Source organism: Rhea americana, unplaced genomic scaffold, assembly GCF_003343005.1.
Source record: "Rhea americana isolate MKP2758 unplaced genomic scaffold, rheAme1 scaffold_196, whole genome shotgun sequence".
In the NCBI taxonomy this organism is placed as follows: domain Eukaryota; kingdom Metazoa; phylum Chordata; class Aves; order Rheiformes; family Rheidae; genus Rhea; species Rhea americana.
Window position 1 is genome coordinate 436,329 of NW_028186105.1, and position 15,302 is coordinate 451,630.

Here is a 15,302-nt window from a genome sequence, read left to right on the forward strand (position 1 = left end):
GTATCTCTTTCAGTCTTAGGGAGCTTGCCTGAGAATGTAAAAAACTGATGTAATAAAACTCAATGCAAAACTGTGTAGAAGGGAAAGGTGATTTTTATTTTAAGCAAAACTGATTTCAGTCACACTCATTCTCTCATAGATTTCACTCACTCGTTCTCACACCAAGCACAAAAATATTTATATCTGTGGTCTGGCCAGGATTTCTTGTTGTTATACAGAAGACAAAGGATGGCACTTGTTGAGTCCTCATCACCTCATCTTGGGTTTTCCTTGATGACCAAATCACAGAATCACAGAATGGTTGAAGTTGGAAGGGACCTCTGGAGATCATCTAGTCCAACCTCCCTGCTCAAGCAGGGTCACCTAGAGCACATTGCACAGGATTGCATCCAGGCGGGTTTTGAATTTCTCTAGAGAAGGAGACTCCACAACCTCTCTGGGCAACCTGTTCCAGTGCTCCGTCACTCTCACAGGGAAGTTTTCCCTCATATTCAGACCGAACTTTCATGCTTCAGTTTGTGCCCGCTGCCTCTTGTCCTGTCTCTGGGCACCACTGAAAAGAGTCTGGCCCCATTCTCTTGACAACCCMCCTTAAGATATTTGCAGACACTGATAAGATCCCCCCTCAGTCTTCTCTTCMCCAGGCTAAACAGGCCCAGCTCTCACAGCCTTTCTCATAAGAGAGATGCTCCAGTCCTCTGATCGTCTTTGTAGCCCTATATTGGACTCTCTCTGATAGTTCAATGTCTCTCTTGTACTGGAGAGCCCAGAACTGAACACAATACTCCAGATAYGGCCTCACCAGGGCTGAGCAAAGGGGCAGGATCACCTCCCTTGACCTGCTGGAAATGGTCTTCCTAATGCACCCCTGGATACCATTGGCTTTCTTGGCCACAGGGGCACATTGCTGGCTCATGGTCAACCTGTTGTACACCAGGATCTCCAGGTCCTTCTCAGCAGTGCTGCTTTCCAGCAATTCAACCCCCAACCTGTCCTGGTGCACAAGGTTATTCATCCCTAGGTGCTGGACCCTGCATTTGCCTTTGTTGAACTTCATGAGGTTCCTCTCTGCCAATTCTCCAGCCTGTCCAGGTCTCTCTGAATGGTGGCACAGCCTTCTGGTGTGTCAGCCACTCCTCCATGTTTGGTATCATCAGCAAGCTTGCRGAGGAGGCACTCTGTCCCTTCATCCAGCTCCCYCTGGTGGACACYRCTAGCTACAGGRTTCCAACTAGACTGTGCCACTGATTACAACCCTCTGAGCTCTGCCATTCAKCCAATTCTCAATCCACCTCACAGTCCACTAATCTAACCCATGCTTCCTGAGCTTATCTAGGAGGATGTTGTGGGAGACAGTGTCAAAAGCCTTGCTAAAATCCAGGTAGGCAACRTCCACTGCTCTTCCCTCATCTACCCAGCCAGTCATTCCGTCATAGAAGGCTATCAGATTGGTTCAACATGATTTCYCCTTGGTGAATCCATGCTGACCACTCGTGATCACCTTCTTTTCCTCCACATGCTTAGAGATGACATCTAGGATGAGCTGATCACCTTTCCAGGGATGGAGGTGAGGTTGATTGGCCTGTAGTTGCCTGGGTCCTCCTTCTTGCCTTTTTTGAAGACTGGAGTGGTAATGCCTTTCTTCCAGTCCTCAGGCACCTCTCCTGTTCTCCATGACCTTTCAAAGACAATGGAGAGTGGTCTAGCAATAACATCCGCTAGCTCCCTCAGCACTCATGGGTGCACTCCACCTGGGCCTATGGATTTGTGAGTGTCAGGTTTACCTAAATGACCTCTAACCTGATCCTCCTTAACCAAGGGAAAGTCTTCCTTTCTCCAGACTTTMTCTCTYGTCTCCAGGGTCTGGGATTCCTGAAGGCCGGCCTTAGCAGTAAAGACTGAAGCAAAGAAGGCATTCAGTAATTCTGCCTTCTCTGTATCCTTCATCACCAGGGCCCCTACCCCATTCAGCAGTGGACTCACATTTTTCCTAGTTTTCTTTTTGCTACTGATGTATTTGAAGAAGCTCTTGGTGTTCTTGACATCCCTTGCCAGATTTAATTCTAAATGGGTCTTAGCCCTCCTCGTCRCATCCCTGCATACTCTGATAATGTTCCTATATTCCTCCCAGGAGAKCTGTACCTTTTCCCACATTCTGTGTACTTTCATGTTCTGTCTGAGTTTTGCCAGGAGCTGCTTGCTCATTCATGCAGATCTCCTGCCCCCTTTGCTTGACTACTAACTCCTTGGGATGCACCAATCTTGAAGTTGGAGGAAGTGATGATTGAATATTAACCAGCTCTCTTAGACCCCCCCTTTCCTTCTAGGGTCCTAACCCATGGGATTCCTCCAAGTAGTTAACTGAAGAGGCCAAAGTCTRCTCTCCTAAAGTCTAGGATTACAGTCCTGCTTATTGCCTTGTTTCCTCCATGCAGGATCCTGAACTCCACCATCTTATGGTCACTGCAGCTAAGGCTACCTCCAACCTTCACAATTCCAAACAGACCTTCTTTGTTTGCTGGTACAAGATCCAACAACACACCTCTCCTTGCTGACTTCTCTACCACCTGTGTCAAAAAGTTATCATCAATGCTCTGCAGAAGCCTCCTGGACTGTTTGTGCCTATCATCTGTGTTGTCTTTCCAGCAGATATCAGGGTASTTGAAGTCCCCCATGAGAACCAGGGCCTGTGATCGTGAGGCTACTTCCAGCTGTCTGTAGAAAGCCTCATCAACTTCCTCTTCCTGATCAGGTGGCGTGTAGTAAACACCCACAACAGTGTCACCCGTGTTAGCCTGCCCTTTAATCGTTACCCATAAGCTCTTGACTCGCTCTTCATTCACCCCTAGGCAGAGCTTGATACATTTCAGTTGCTCTCTCACATAAAGCACAGCTCCACCACCTTGCCTTCCTGACCTGTCTTTCCTAAAAAGGATGTAGCCATCAGCATTCCAGTCATGCGAGCTGTCCCATCATGTCTCTGTAATTCCAATGAGATTATGGTTCTGCAGCTGCACACAGATCTCTAATTCTTCCTGTTTATTCTCCATRCTGTGTACAGTCACTTCAAAGAAGTAATCTTTCCCAGGAGAGGTGCTAGAGGATCCTTCATAGTCAYGTCTCATCATATGCACTTGCTTGGCTGCATGCACCCACTGGAGGCATCCTGACTTGAGCTGTGTTTTGTTGACTACGCTGTCTGTATAACTTCCCTTCCCCTCTCTTTCCTTGTTTAAAGCCCCTTTTTCCAGGCTGACCAACCTGTTGGCAAAGACACATGAGCCCCCGTAGTGAGGTGGATTCYATCTCTCCCCATCAGTTGTTGATCTTCAAACCTAGTCCCATGGTCATAGAAATCAAAACTCTGTTGCCATCACCAGCAGTGCAGCCAGTTGTTAACTTGGAAAATCCACCTACTCCTTCTCCTATCCTTCCCTTCGCTGGCAGGATTGAGGAGAAAATGACCTGGGTTCACAGACTTCTGATCACCATTCCTAGAGCTCTGAAATCCTGTTTGGTGGTTTCCAATTTGCCCTTGGTATCATTAGTGCCCACACAGAAGAGCAGCAGAGGGTAGTAGTCTGACRCATGGACAAGCTTTGTCAGTCTTTCCATGATATCTCATATTYGAGCCCCTCTCAGGCAACAAACCTCTCTAGACAAGAGGTCAGGTCAGCAGATAGGTGCCTCTGTCCCCTGCAGCAGGGAGTCACCCACAGCAATCACTCACTGCTTCTTCTGAGTGTTCCCACAAGGCACCGCCAAGTTGCTTCCTTTGAAGCCACGTCCAACCTGTTCCTCAATTGAAGGCTTCAGGAGGGGTAAGAGCCTTTCTCCTTCTATGAGAAGTGACCAGTTTCTAGCCTTCTACAGTGTTATGAGGTACCATTTCACACAGCACAGAGCCCTCCAGCAACTCCACTGCTGTGGGCTTTGGGACTCCTGGAGCTACATGGTCTCCAAGAATACCCTGCCTATCTCTTGTTCATCTTCTTGGATGCTGCACAGCCTACTGACTTCCTCCCGTAACTCCTTTACCTGACAACACAGCTTGTCAACAACAATGCACCTTCTGAAGGAGACTGTCAGCCCAGGTGTCATGGGGAGGCCTCGAGCACTCCTAGCAGCATAAGACCTCTAGGGCTGCATCTGCTSTCAGAGGGTCTATCTGGGTCAAAGCCTCTGACACAGCTGATGCAGTGACTCCAACAGCTACTGGGGAATGTGCTCTGCAGCCTGTCATGACCATATCTGATGAAGTGTACTCTCCTAGGATTGGAAACAAAGGTGCCTTCTTGTGCCCTGCTGTGCAAACTGCTGAGTCTGTTTGCTGCACTCATTGGTGATGACAGACTGGGTTTTGGACATGCTCTGACTTCCAGTGCCCTTTAGGAACAGAGAGCTATTGTCATCTTCTGCTTCAGTATCTTTTGTCACCCTGTCTAAGTCTTAGGCAAAGGTGTTTTCCTTTTCTGGATGTTTTATGACTTGAGTTCTGTTCTTCATATTCTCAGCACCTTATCGGTGTTCAGTTTGTTCTCTGTCTTGTTATGTGGTCACTTGAGTGACGATGCTTGCTATCAGTTAACGTTATAATTAACACAGCGTCATTCTTTTACCATTTCCTRCTGTTTCTCCCGATGCATTCACATACGTCTGTATCCATTCATAAACCATTGTACAAAATCCTAGTACTTCTGTTAAAAATCTCTACAAGAAGGCACTAAGTGAAAACCAAGGCAACACCTTGGGTGATGCTCATAAGAGCTGCTATCAACAACACCAGACACGTCTGTGTTAGCAGTTTGTCTTGCGCCGTCAGCTGTGCGCCCTGATCTGCCTGCAAGCACCAGCRTTGTGCAATACTCCTTCTTGTGCTTGTTACAAACCTACTTTGAAAAAGATTATTTATTAGGTTCATGTGTTACCTAGCATCATGACATTTCTTTTAGTGAACTGATGAAACTCTCCAACTTATGAGGACACTAATAACCATCCRTTCACCATGGATGTTTCATGTGAGGAGTTTCATGTGAGGCTAGTGTTACCTTGTATAAGCTGAAGTGCTGTTAATGAAGATGATTAAGTTTTGTGTCTTTGGAATTTTTTTTCCTCACAGTATTTCTCTCCCCTGTTTTGTCCTATCAGCRCTTATTACTGATTTCTTGTATTGCTGTAGTAGGCTCATCCCTGCTTTACTGTCTTGTCAAAAAATACTGTTTACTATTCATACACATCTACCACTATTCAAATAGGAGAAAACTCCTCTCAGCAAAGCTGGGCAGTGCTCTAGAAGATCAGGCAAGCTGCACAAATGCTTGGTCCCTGCGTTTGCTCCTTGTCTTCAAAATTGTCTTGGAAGTTAYGCATCACATTTTCCAGGTGGTTTGTTTTCATCCTGACATGTGTCTAATAACTGCAGTTTTTAAAGAGACCAGTAGTGGAAGACTTTGCTAGTGGTTCTAGTCAATACAGAAGCTCTTATAACAGTTAAAATCACACTTTGCTCTGAACTTTTTCTCAGGTTAATAGCATTTCCTCAAAATAGATCTTGGGAAGTACAAGTCCCTGTCTGGCACATCAGAGAAAACCCCGAAGAGGTTGGGATGAATGTGGCGTCAGGCTGGCAGGCAGCGCTGGGGCATGGCATATGGCTCTACGTTAGAGCTGGCAGGCAGGGTTCATTTCCCACCAGGGACACCAGCTGGGCATCTGCCCTACAGAACCCATTTTGCTGCTGATTTCAAATTGATGGCTGAAGTTTTTATKGGAAAATTGCCTTTCTGTTTTCTATGTGAGGCTGGGCCTCAGATCTGGGCCATGCTTGCTCACTGCAAATCCCATCCTGGGGGTCAGCCCATCCCACAGTGTTGCAGGCCACCCRTCCCAGTGCCTGGAGCACTGCACAGACCCCCAAAAAGCCTTCAAAACATAGCCTTGAATGTTACAGTTCTGTTGGATGCAGACAGATCTGGTAAGGCTCTTACTACTAAAAAGTCCTCAGGTATTAGGGACTTCTAATGCAAGTACTTGGAATGACAGCCAAAAAAGCACCCTCTCTCTTGTGTCAAATTACTCATGACCTATTCTGTCTGCTCCTAGCAAAGTAACTTTCAAAATAAGCCAAGTACCAATTTCCCTGGTGGCTGAACATTAAGAGTTATGAAGTAAAGCTATGGAACATGCCATTAAAGGAAATTTCACCACCATAATTACATAGAGGAACAGTAGCTCAGTGACAGTGTATGTACCAAACTATCAGCAAGCTACAGACACCACCTCCTCCTGCCAGTATATCTCAGTAGAGCATGAGCCRTATTCCCATTGCCCACTGTAGCAGGCCTCCCAGGAACTCATTTTAGCATCCTGAATTCAGTACCTGTCCTAGTGCATAAGGGCATTGGAAATAAAAAAGGCCAAGTACACAGACAGTGAATGTAATAAACAGTAATGTGTAATAAAGAATTAAGCCTCAYGATTAGTTAGAGTCTGTGCAGTCAAGCTTTAGTGTGCAAGAATTAAATTCACRTTAACACTTCAGCAGTCCTGCTGCTCTGGCAGATGATGTATTCCTGCATTAGGGAATAAAGAAAGGTCCTGAACAGTCCCTTCAGTAGCTGTACTGAGGCAGAGTGAATTGAACCCACGCTTACTACATGGATGTGGCTCACRTGTCAGCACACAGCCAAGAGGACTTTCCTTATCAGAGAAGGGTCCTTGCTGCTGATGAAAGAAGCCTCCTGTCTCCTCTGTGGGGAGGAGAGTTGGGGACAATAACCTCACTTCTCTGTGAATGCAGAACTGACGGAGATCTGGATCTGGATCAAGTTCCACATCCTGCTAGTGCAGACAAGCAGATTTTAATTTCTCCTCCTGCTACGTTAACTTACGCACCAAGTGACTTTTCCAAGGACCCCAAATGTTTTCTAGTTCTTGCTCACGTCCTCTGTTTTGCCATTCAGTAGCAGCCACAGCTGTGGTGCTGCTGGGCTGGCACTTGCATGCATACCAGTGTTTGTCCCATTTGCAGGCTGCTGTTGGCTGCGTTGTGGGGTGGCCCAACACRTTGGTGCAAGAGGAAGGGTTACAGGTCATAGCTGTGTGACAAAGCAGGCTCTTGGTATGGGCTGTTGCAGGATGATGGCAGGGCAGGAACTTGTGGCATGTTTCCAAAATCCCTCAGAGGGTCTGACAGTTCATTCCTATGGCTTATGCTCTAGCTGAGAGCAGCATTTCTGCCAGTATTAAATGCAACAGTCCAGATGCAGATTCCCATTCGGCATATCCTAAACTGCTGACCCASAGGACTGGGGGCTTATGGCTGGAGGAGGAAGCACTCTGTCCCTATGCCATTTCTTAGGCTTTTCCTTGAGCATCTTCTACCAACTGCTGTTAGAGATAAGGAATGACCTAGATCGGGCTATGCGCTCCTGTGCAACATAACAGCTGTTTTTTCCTGCCTCTCTCGAGATGCCCCAGGAGCCCAGGCTTGCAGGAAGGTGATGGAGTTTCTGCAGTGGAGAATGGGCTCCGCAGCATGGCTCCAGCTGTAAATTAAACACATCTTTGGCTCCAGTCCTCATGCCCAGCAGAGAGRTGCTCAGTTTTTCCTGCCAGTGGGGTGAAACAGCATGTGCTAAATGATTTGGTTTCTGTAGTGCCTCTGGGTACTACCCCCCTCAGAGCCTGGCAGGCCTCATAAGTATTCACAAACATTTTTATCCAAGAATACCAGCTCCAGAGGAAGRTCTAGTTACTGTCTAGTTCTTTCCATTGCAGTGTTCAAAATGCTATTCAAGCCAGTTTCTGGATGTGTTTGAAGCCCATCACATGGCTGTGGATGCAGTCAGCTGGAATCCCTACCATATGAAGGTCTTCATTTCCTGTAGTTCTGACTGGACAGTCAAGATCTGGGATCACACCATCAAGTAGGTCCTGCTGGGTCCTAGTGTGGTTGGGAAGGTCGTCCTCATCCAGGCTGAGATGCAGGCTGCAGATGTTGACTMTACTTGAATCTCAGTCACAGTTTCCCCGTTTACTGGACATATTGCTAATTACTCTCTTATCTACCTTGTTTGGGGCTGAAGAATCAGATTTGCCCTCCTTAACATAGTCTGTCCCAGAGATTGGCCAAGTGGCACAGCTCAGCACAGAGCTTAACTGCTTTGCTTTGGACCTGCCTTTCTTCAGACAGCACCTTCTGTGGCTGGATTTTTCCTCTGCAGCAATGATACAAAGAAATGTCATGTGCTGGCATATGGCCTCGGGGGCCAGAAACCTCTTGAGAGCCAGAGAGGCAAAAAAAAAGAAAAAAGAAAGGAATATTTAAAAATACCTAATGAAGTTCAGGGTTAGTGGTTGAGGAATGTCTGGTTTCAATCAGGAAATTGATTTTGTTGTAAATCAGTCAGAGTCAAATATTTCCTGTTGCCAATACTGCTCTAATATTCAATGGTATTGTCAGAGGTCCAGAGAGGGAAATCAGTTTTTCCCGTATGATGATCATTAACCAGAGAAACTCCATCTCACTGTGTGTGCAGAGGGAAGCTTTCAAAGTGCTTCCAGAAAGAAGAAATGAGCTGCCTTTCTGCTTATCACACTGGGACCAATCCAGGCCTGTTTTGGTGGATACTCAGYTTTCCTTTGCCTTCTGGGGCCTTTTGCTCAAGTGCTGACTGATAGCTGACATAGGGAAATATCCCATCCCTCACTTCTGCAGTTGGCTTTGAACAGCACAGCCCACCAGGCTGCAGCATCAAAGTGTTTATATCTGTATTTCACTTCCAGAGTGGCATAAGTTTAAATGAGCTCTTCTCCCTTCGTCTCTCTTTCCAGGACTCCGATGTTTATTTATGACCTGAATTCTGCTGTTGGGGATGTTGCCTGGTCCCCTTACTCCTCCACTGTCTTTGCTGCGGTCACCACTGATGGCAAGGTAAGAGGCTGGGAGCAACACTGCTCTGATTCAATCTGGGAGAAAGTCAGGAGAGTTTAGGGTTGTGCACGGAGGAAAGGCGAGCCCAAACCTGGCCAAGCACCTTGGGGAGCTGAGGATCTTCTGCCAGCAGCAACCCATCACAGCAACTGAACTGAATTCAGGGACTGAATTGCCTGAAGTGTGTGCTGCTTGCCTAGAGAGATCAGGGCTCTTTTGGTAGCTCCACATCCTAAACACTATCAGTTCATTTTTACTGAACGTGATTTCTTAGGACACAGAAGTCATAAAGCAACAGAGGTGAGGAAACCTAGGCAACAGCATTTCTTATTCCTTCTTCCCTAAGACCTACCATACTCATACAAGCTACAAGGCCAGAAATCTCTCAACTGCACTGCAGTRGTGCAAATTCTGTGGTTTGTGCTAAATCAGAAATTTGAAGGCTTTAGGAGATGCTAAGGATCAAATGCACATCTCACTGCAGCCTTGATAAACCCTTCACTGATGCAAATTTCCCCTGTCCTCTAAGCACAGGTGCTTTTCAGTGACCAAACACAACCCCTAGCATAAGTAAGTCAAGCCTCCCTGCAGACCTGGTTTGTTCCTCTTGCTCCAGGGACTGGAGATAGTCAGAGAACAGAGTGGAAAGCAGGACAGGGAACAGGCTGCTTTTTCCTATGCTTTCATGTCCTTGGCATGTATATCCCTGGGCATGAATTGCTCATTCCTTTCTACACTGCTCCCTCTGTGCTGAGGCAAGCATGGCACACTCACACARCTCCCTGCTTCTTCTCACGTTGACCTTAGCAGTGCACATGTGCAGCTTGCAGGGGGTAAAGGCAAAGAGATAAAACACATACCTCCTTCTATATGAAATCGGCTCATTAACCAATGTATCCATAAGGGTGGAGAAATGATACTGCAGAGCAGAGCACCCCCAGCACCATCTTACATCCGAGCATTGCTCCCAAACCTCCAAGGCATAAGGAAGCAGCAGACTATGTACTCACGTACATGTTTATATTGATATTAAAAAATCAATTATAGCAATAGGCTCAGGGCCAGCCAATAGAACTTTGTTCCAATTAGATAAAATGAGATTAGCATTTTTCCTATTGTGAGAGGCTATCTCCAAGAGTAATGACTTGGTAATGAAGTACTTAGAACAATCCTAATGTTGGGATGATGGTAGTTATAGTTTTGCCCCTAGCCATCCATCCTAGTAGCTCAGATGGTTAATTCAGGTCTGGCAAGCAGCCAGGACACATGGCTGTCTGTCAACACTGTTTTTGTACTGTAAGACCACATTGCTTTGTCACCATGGGCTGCATGTTCTGCTGGCGTAAATGGAAAGTCTGCATGGCTTGGCCAAATTACTGTAGCAAAAAGATGGCCTTTATATATCTGTATCAGTGAATCGGTGCCTCAACAACTTTATTGCAGTTTAACCTTTTTGCTATAGAAAAAATTAATTTCACTGATATCATGGCTTGGGCTGTGAATTTGTCTCTCCCGAGCTAAGTAATGGAAATATCATCTGTACTGGAGCACATGGTCTCCCAGGGAAGTTCAGGATGCTGCAGCCTGCAGAAAACAGTGTTGTTGCTTTTCGCGTTGCTGCCAAGTTGTGATCGTGATTTGACCCTTTGTTCATGGATCTGTCGCTTTTCCTATACGCCAAATGAAGGASCTAAATATCCTGTGTTGCTAATGCCTAAACATCCTTTGACTCATTCCCCAAAGGAGTTGTGTGACCTCTCCAAACCTAGCAAGAGTCCTGCAGGGGTTCACAGCTTGGACWGATTGCTGGGGTGAGCAGCAGACAACTGGGGTGGGCACCCCGGTGTGGCCTGGTGCCTAATGTGGGAAAGAAGATGGGGCTGTTTGCAGGCAGTGATACACCCTGGGCAGCGCGAGCAGATGTAGTGTGAGTGCTGGCTGTACTTGGATGTCTTAYTTACACAGTCAAGGTTCTGCAGCGACCACTCATCTCCAGGGAGGTTTCAGGCTACTCACTTGGGCCACACTCTTTGTTAGGGCTTTATCAACTACACAGAAGCTCCTTTGGATTTGACCAGAGTTTTTTTCATGAGATTTTTCCATCCCACCTCTAGCTTGTCTTAGCCACTGCTGCYGTGACTCAAGTTGTGTTGTTGCAGAGTCACATTAGCTGCATCATCCGCTGGCCTGGAGTTTGTATGAGAATGAGACAGGGCTAAGACAGAAGAGTAGCTGGTTTGGGAGCACCACATCCATGATATCCTAATCAGGATCATTTAATTCTTTTATCCTGAACTCTCAGAACAGTGATCCTCAGCCAGGAGCAGCCCGGCATTGGGTTGTCTGACAGGAAAGGTCCAGGCAAGAGTTGCCTTCCCATTGCAGTAGATTGGCCAGGACTGATGCTGATGATAGAAATCCTGGTCCCCTCCTCTAGCCACTAGCCATGTTGATTGCAGCAGGGTAARCCTGAAATATAGTTTAATTTCTTTTTTAAACATAACCTTTTAGATCTGCAGTGGAAGTAGGGTAAATAGTTGTTTACAGCCTTTCGATTCCTGGATATTCTCCACTTTGTAACAGAACTAACTTGTGGARATTAACTCAGTGCCTAGCAAAGGGCAGGCTCCATTAATGCTGGGAAAAATCTATGTTAAGAGGCTACAGAAAACTACGGGACATGCAACCATAGAATAAAACATTAAAGATCTCTTGTTCAGAAACAGCCACTAGCTTTGTATCCACATGTAATTATGTCTGCACAACTTGAAGGTTGCCTGGAGGTGGTTTTAAAACTCAGGCCCTAATTGCAGTCTTAAAGGGATGCTTGACATGTTTTGAAAAACACACTGTCTTACTTAAGTTGATTCTATGCGTCCAAAATGTGTGAATCAGCCCCCCAGCTCATAATACTGGCTTGAGAATCAGGGTATTTTTTAAAAAATGAGGCTAATTGTGAGGTAAAAAGCTCACAATCCTATTACTCCAGGAGGTGAGGATTTAAGGAAAGGTATAATTATCATGGGAATTATGATAAATCATGATCATTGCCAGCAGGGCATCTGCTCCAGACAGCACCATCTCTTCATAAATAACCTGAGCGTACACGTGCTGTAGCYGGTGCAATGGACACTGGCTGCTGCTGTTCCCCTTTATCATGTTCTAGGTAATTGCCTTAGTATCCTGCTCTGCCTGATGGCAGTTTTATTTCAGAATGAGCATGAATGATTTGCAATGAAAATTGAGATAAAATGAAATGATCCCTGAGATGTACGCATCCGTGCCAACACTGTCTGAACAAACTCCTAAATCTATACCTAGGTGTCTAAATAAGTGGCCTGATTTTAAAGGGACTGGACAGCCAGCTGCTTTTATGGAAGCTGGTCTCCACCTGATACACTGGGGGTGGCTGTTAATGAACATTCAGCTTTGGTTTCAGTCAGTTTGCTAAGTCTGCTGCAGTTAGCTCTGTGATTGCATCTCAGATGACACTTACTTTCCTTGAAGGCTCCACAGTGGTTCCTAAAACAGACAGGTGGAGAGACCTTGTGTTTCTAAATATGAGTCCTGCAGCTCAGTCAACTGGCAGCAGTTCTGCCGATCCCTCCAGGCTGCCTGCTGCTTCAGTGGCTGGGGTGCAGATGCTGATGTGATGACGCTGAAATAAAATGAGATTAGAGAACACCATATTTTAGTGGTTTTAGGTTGTAGATGGCAAAAACCTGACGTGGAGAAAAAAAGCTAGCTGGGATGAGAAACCTGCTTTGCATATAAAAAACCGTGGAGGTGGAGTTGGATGCTTGGACTTCCACATTTAGGGCACAAGAGAGGGAGATCTGGGGACACTGGTCAGCTCATGGCAAGGACAGAGGGCATGAAAATGGGGAGGAGAGGAATTCAGTCCCTGCAGCAGTCAGCAGGATTCACCTTGGGAGTTTGCTTTGGCCCCATCTTACTTACACTTAAAGCAGAAGTAGACAATGAAACATGTTAAAGTGGGAATTGGATACCTGAAATTTTCCACCTGGGAATTTTTTTGTACTTASTTTCCTTATGTAAGGAGATGGTGTTGGCAGGTTGTGCTCTACAAGGCCAATGCCATAGACCTCCAAGTCTGGCTTACTTTGAACATGTGGATTCCTTCTCATGCTGAATTCAGGATGATTRTTACCACTGATAACAAAGCCAAAGATACCCATGTGACAAGTGTCCCCRGACAGCTATGGGCCGCAGCTGCCCCCTGCAATGGCTGTAACAGCATCCTCACTTCAGAGGGTGACAGGAACGTTGCACCATGATCTGTGAGCAAGACTGCAGGCTGCTAGCGCTCTGCGGCCTGGGAGGTTTCAGGACATGTCAGGTGATATTCTCCATTCTTGCTGAAGGTTGGAACACAAAAGAAGATACAGATAGACCTGTTAGGAGGGATTAGGAAGGAAACTAAATGGAGCATAATGATGTGATTTTTTTAAAAGACTCACTTTCTCACAGTGTGTATGGTCTAGATAGCTTTGGGATATGATAGTGAAGGCTGCACCACTCCTCTGCCTAGAAGCCACGATTCTTTAAAGTCTCTGTATTGCTGCCCCTGATTTTGCCTCCCTGACATCTGCTGGAAAGGCAACATAGCAGGCAGCAAGCGGTCAACAGTTTTGAACGATGTCAGGGAGGTTATRTTCTCTCTGCTGCTTGGAGGTTTCAAGAGTAGACTAAGTAGAGCCCTGAGCAACCTCATCTGATGTCAATGCTGAGCCTGCTTTGGGAAGGAGCTTGGACAAGAGACTTCTGGAGATCCCTTCTGACCTGTGATCCTGGGACACTATGGAGCATCCTTTTGAGAGAAGAGGACCCTGGGAGTTTTAGAGCAGGTGGCTCAGGAGCATGTATTAAGTTCAAGTCCATTTACTCTCATGTTTTTGTGAGATAGTGGCTGTGTCCTTCATGTCTAATGCAGTGAAAGCAGGGTGATGTTATAGCTGCCCTTAGTAAATATTGATAGCCTCAAGATAAATGCCATCCAAGTGTACACTCTGCAGAGAGAGCTGCTCAGACATACGCTCCCAGGCTTTTCCCCCTTTACTGAAGCTGTTGACCTTTCAAGATATGAAATACTTGAAATGGCCCAAACCTTCAGGAAATTAGCTAATGTTTTGTGTTGCTCAGGAAGCAAGTATGCCCTTTCTTGCTTATGTAAACATATTTTACTGAGCAAATGCTTTGAGAAATCTTGAAGACTAGGTTCCTGTTGTATCTCATTTATAATATAAGATGCTGAAGAAATGTCTGCCAGCTCGGGACCCATCCTCTCCCTGCTAGGAGAGAAATACTTGTTTAGTACTGGCATCAGTGTCTGTTCTTAGAGCAGTTCTCAGAAACTTGCTGCCTATTTAATGCTGACCAAAGGCAAAAGCCCATTTCTGTCTTTAAAATGCTGGAAGATTTTGCAGATAAAAGGTTTGCTGAGCCTTCCAGCTTTGCAAATATTTCCCTGGGTATTTTGGACCCAATCCTGCCCTCCCTGTGGAGCATGAATCAGGTCTGCCAGCAGGTATCTCAGCATTAGTGCTTGTGCCCAAGGGAGCTCTGATCACGAACCCCTCACCGCTCCAAATGTCCCTGCCGTGTCTGAGCCTTTCCTCCTGCCCRCCAGCAGCAGTGCCCTTTCCCCGGGTGTCTCCAGCTGTGCTGTCTGCACCCCCTCGCTCCCTTCTCCCCCAGTCCAGCTGCAGCCCATCCAGGCCTCGTGGGGCTGCCCGTAGCCCTGCTCTGCTGGGAGCGGGACCTCTTGCTGCTCTCTGTGCCGTGGCCAGGGCAATAGCTGGGGTGCAAAAACACTACACGAGTGSAGGTCCCTTTTGCGCTCGCCTGGGAGGGCCTCCAAGTAGTCTAAAGTGGGCAGGGACTTTCTAAAAACGGCTTCTAAGCGGCTTTTGCAGCAAAGTGGTTGTTTTCTGGTAAAACCGCTCATTTTCTTCTACCACAAAAAGGCTCCCTCTCATTCCCCACTGAATCCTTGAGATTAATGTGAGCTGCTGGGGAGAGTCACATCTGCTCTAAAGCAAGGGGCTGGTGACACGTCAGAGCTGAATGAAGTAGATGAGCAGTGTCCCTGGCTTAATGCTGCCCTCCACTTGCTCCGCGCTGGGCAGGCTTTCTTGTCCTTGGGGTTCCCTTCTCACCCCCCAGCCATCAGGCGCTCTGCTCTGTGATTCCTTTCCCTCAGCAGCTGCTCTGGGAAAAGAAAGGAGGCCCAGGAGACCTTGGTGTGTCCCTGCAGGACCTGAGCAGGACCTCTATCCTGCTGCAGCTCCTGCTGCTCTACAGAGTGCTCTGGTGGGCTCTGAAGCTGAAGCTGTGCGTGAGGCGG

The 15,302-nt window shown here is 46.7% G+C and overlaps 1 protein-coding gene across 1 annotated transcript in view; it reads left to right on the forward strand.

The window, feature by feature from the left end:
• The window catches only part of DNAI1 (dynein axonemal intermediate chain 1), a 137,439-nt gene that overhangs the window by 84,816 nt on the left and 37,321 nt on the right, over positions 1 to 15,302 (forward strand). Inside the window, exons 17-18 of the mRNA XM_085303022.1 lie at positions 7,780 to 7,928; positions 8,836 to 8,935. Coding sequence (XP_085159148.1) covers positions 7,780 to 7,928; positions 8,836 to 8,935 — 249 coding nt within the window. The remainder of the gene's footprint in view (positions 1 to 7,779; positions 7,929 to 8,835; positions 8,936 to 15,302) is intronic.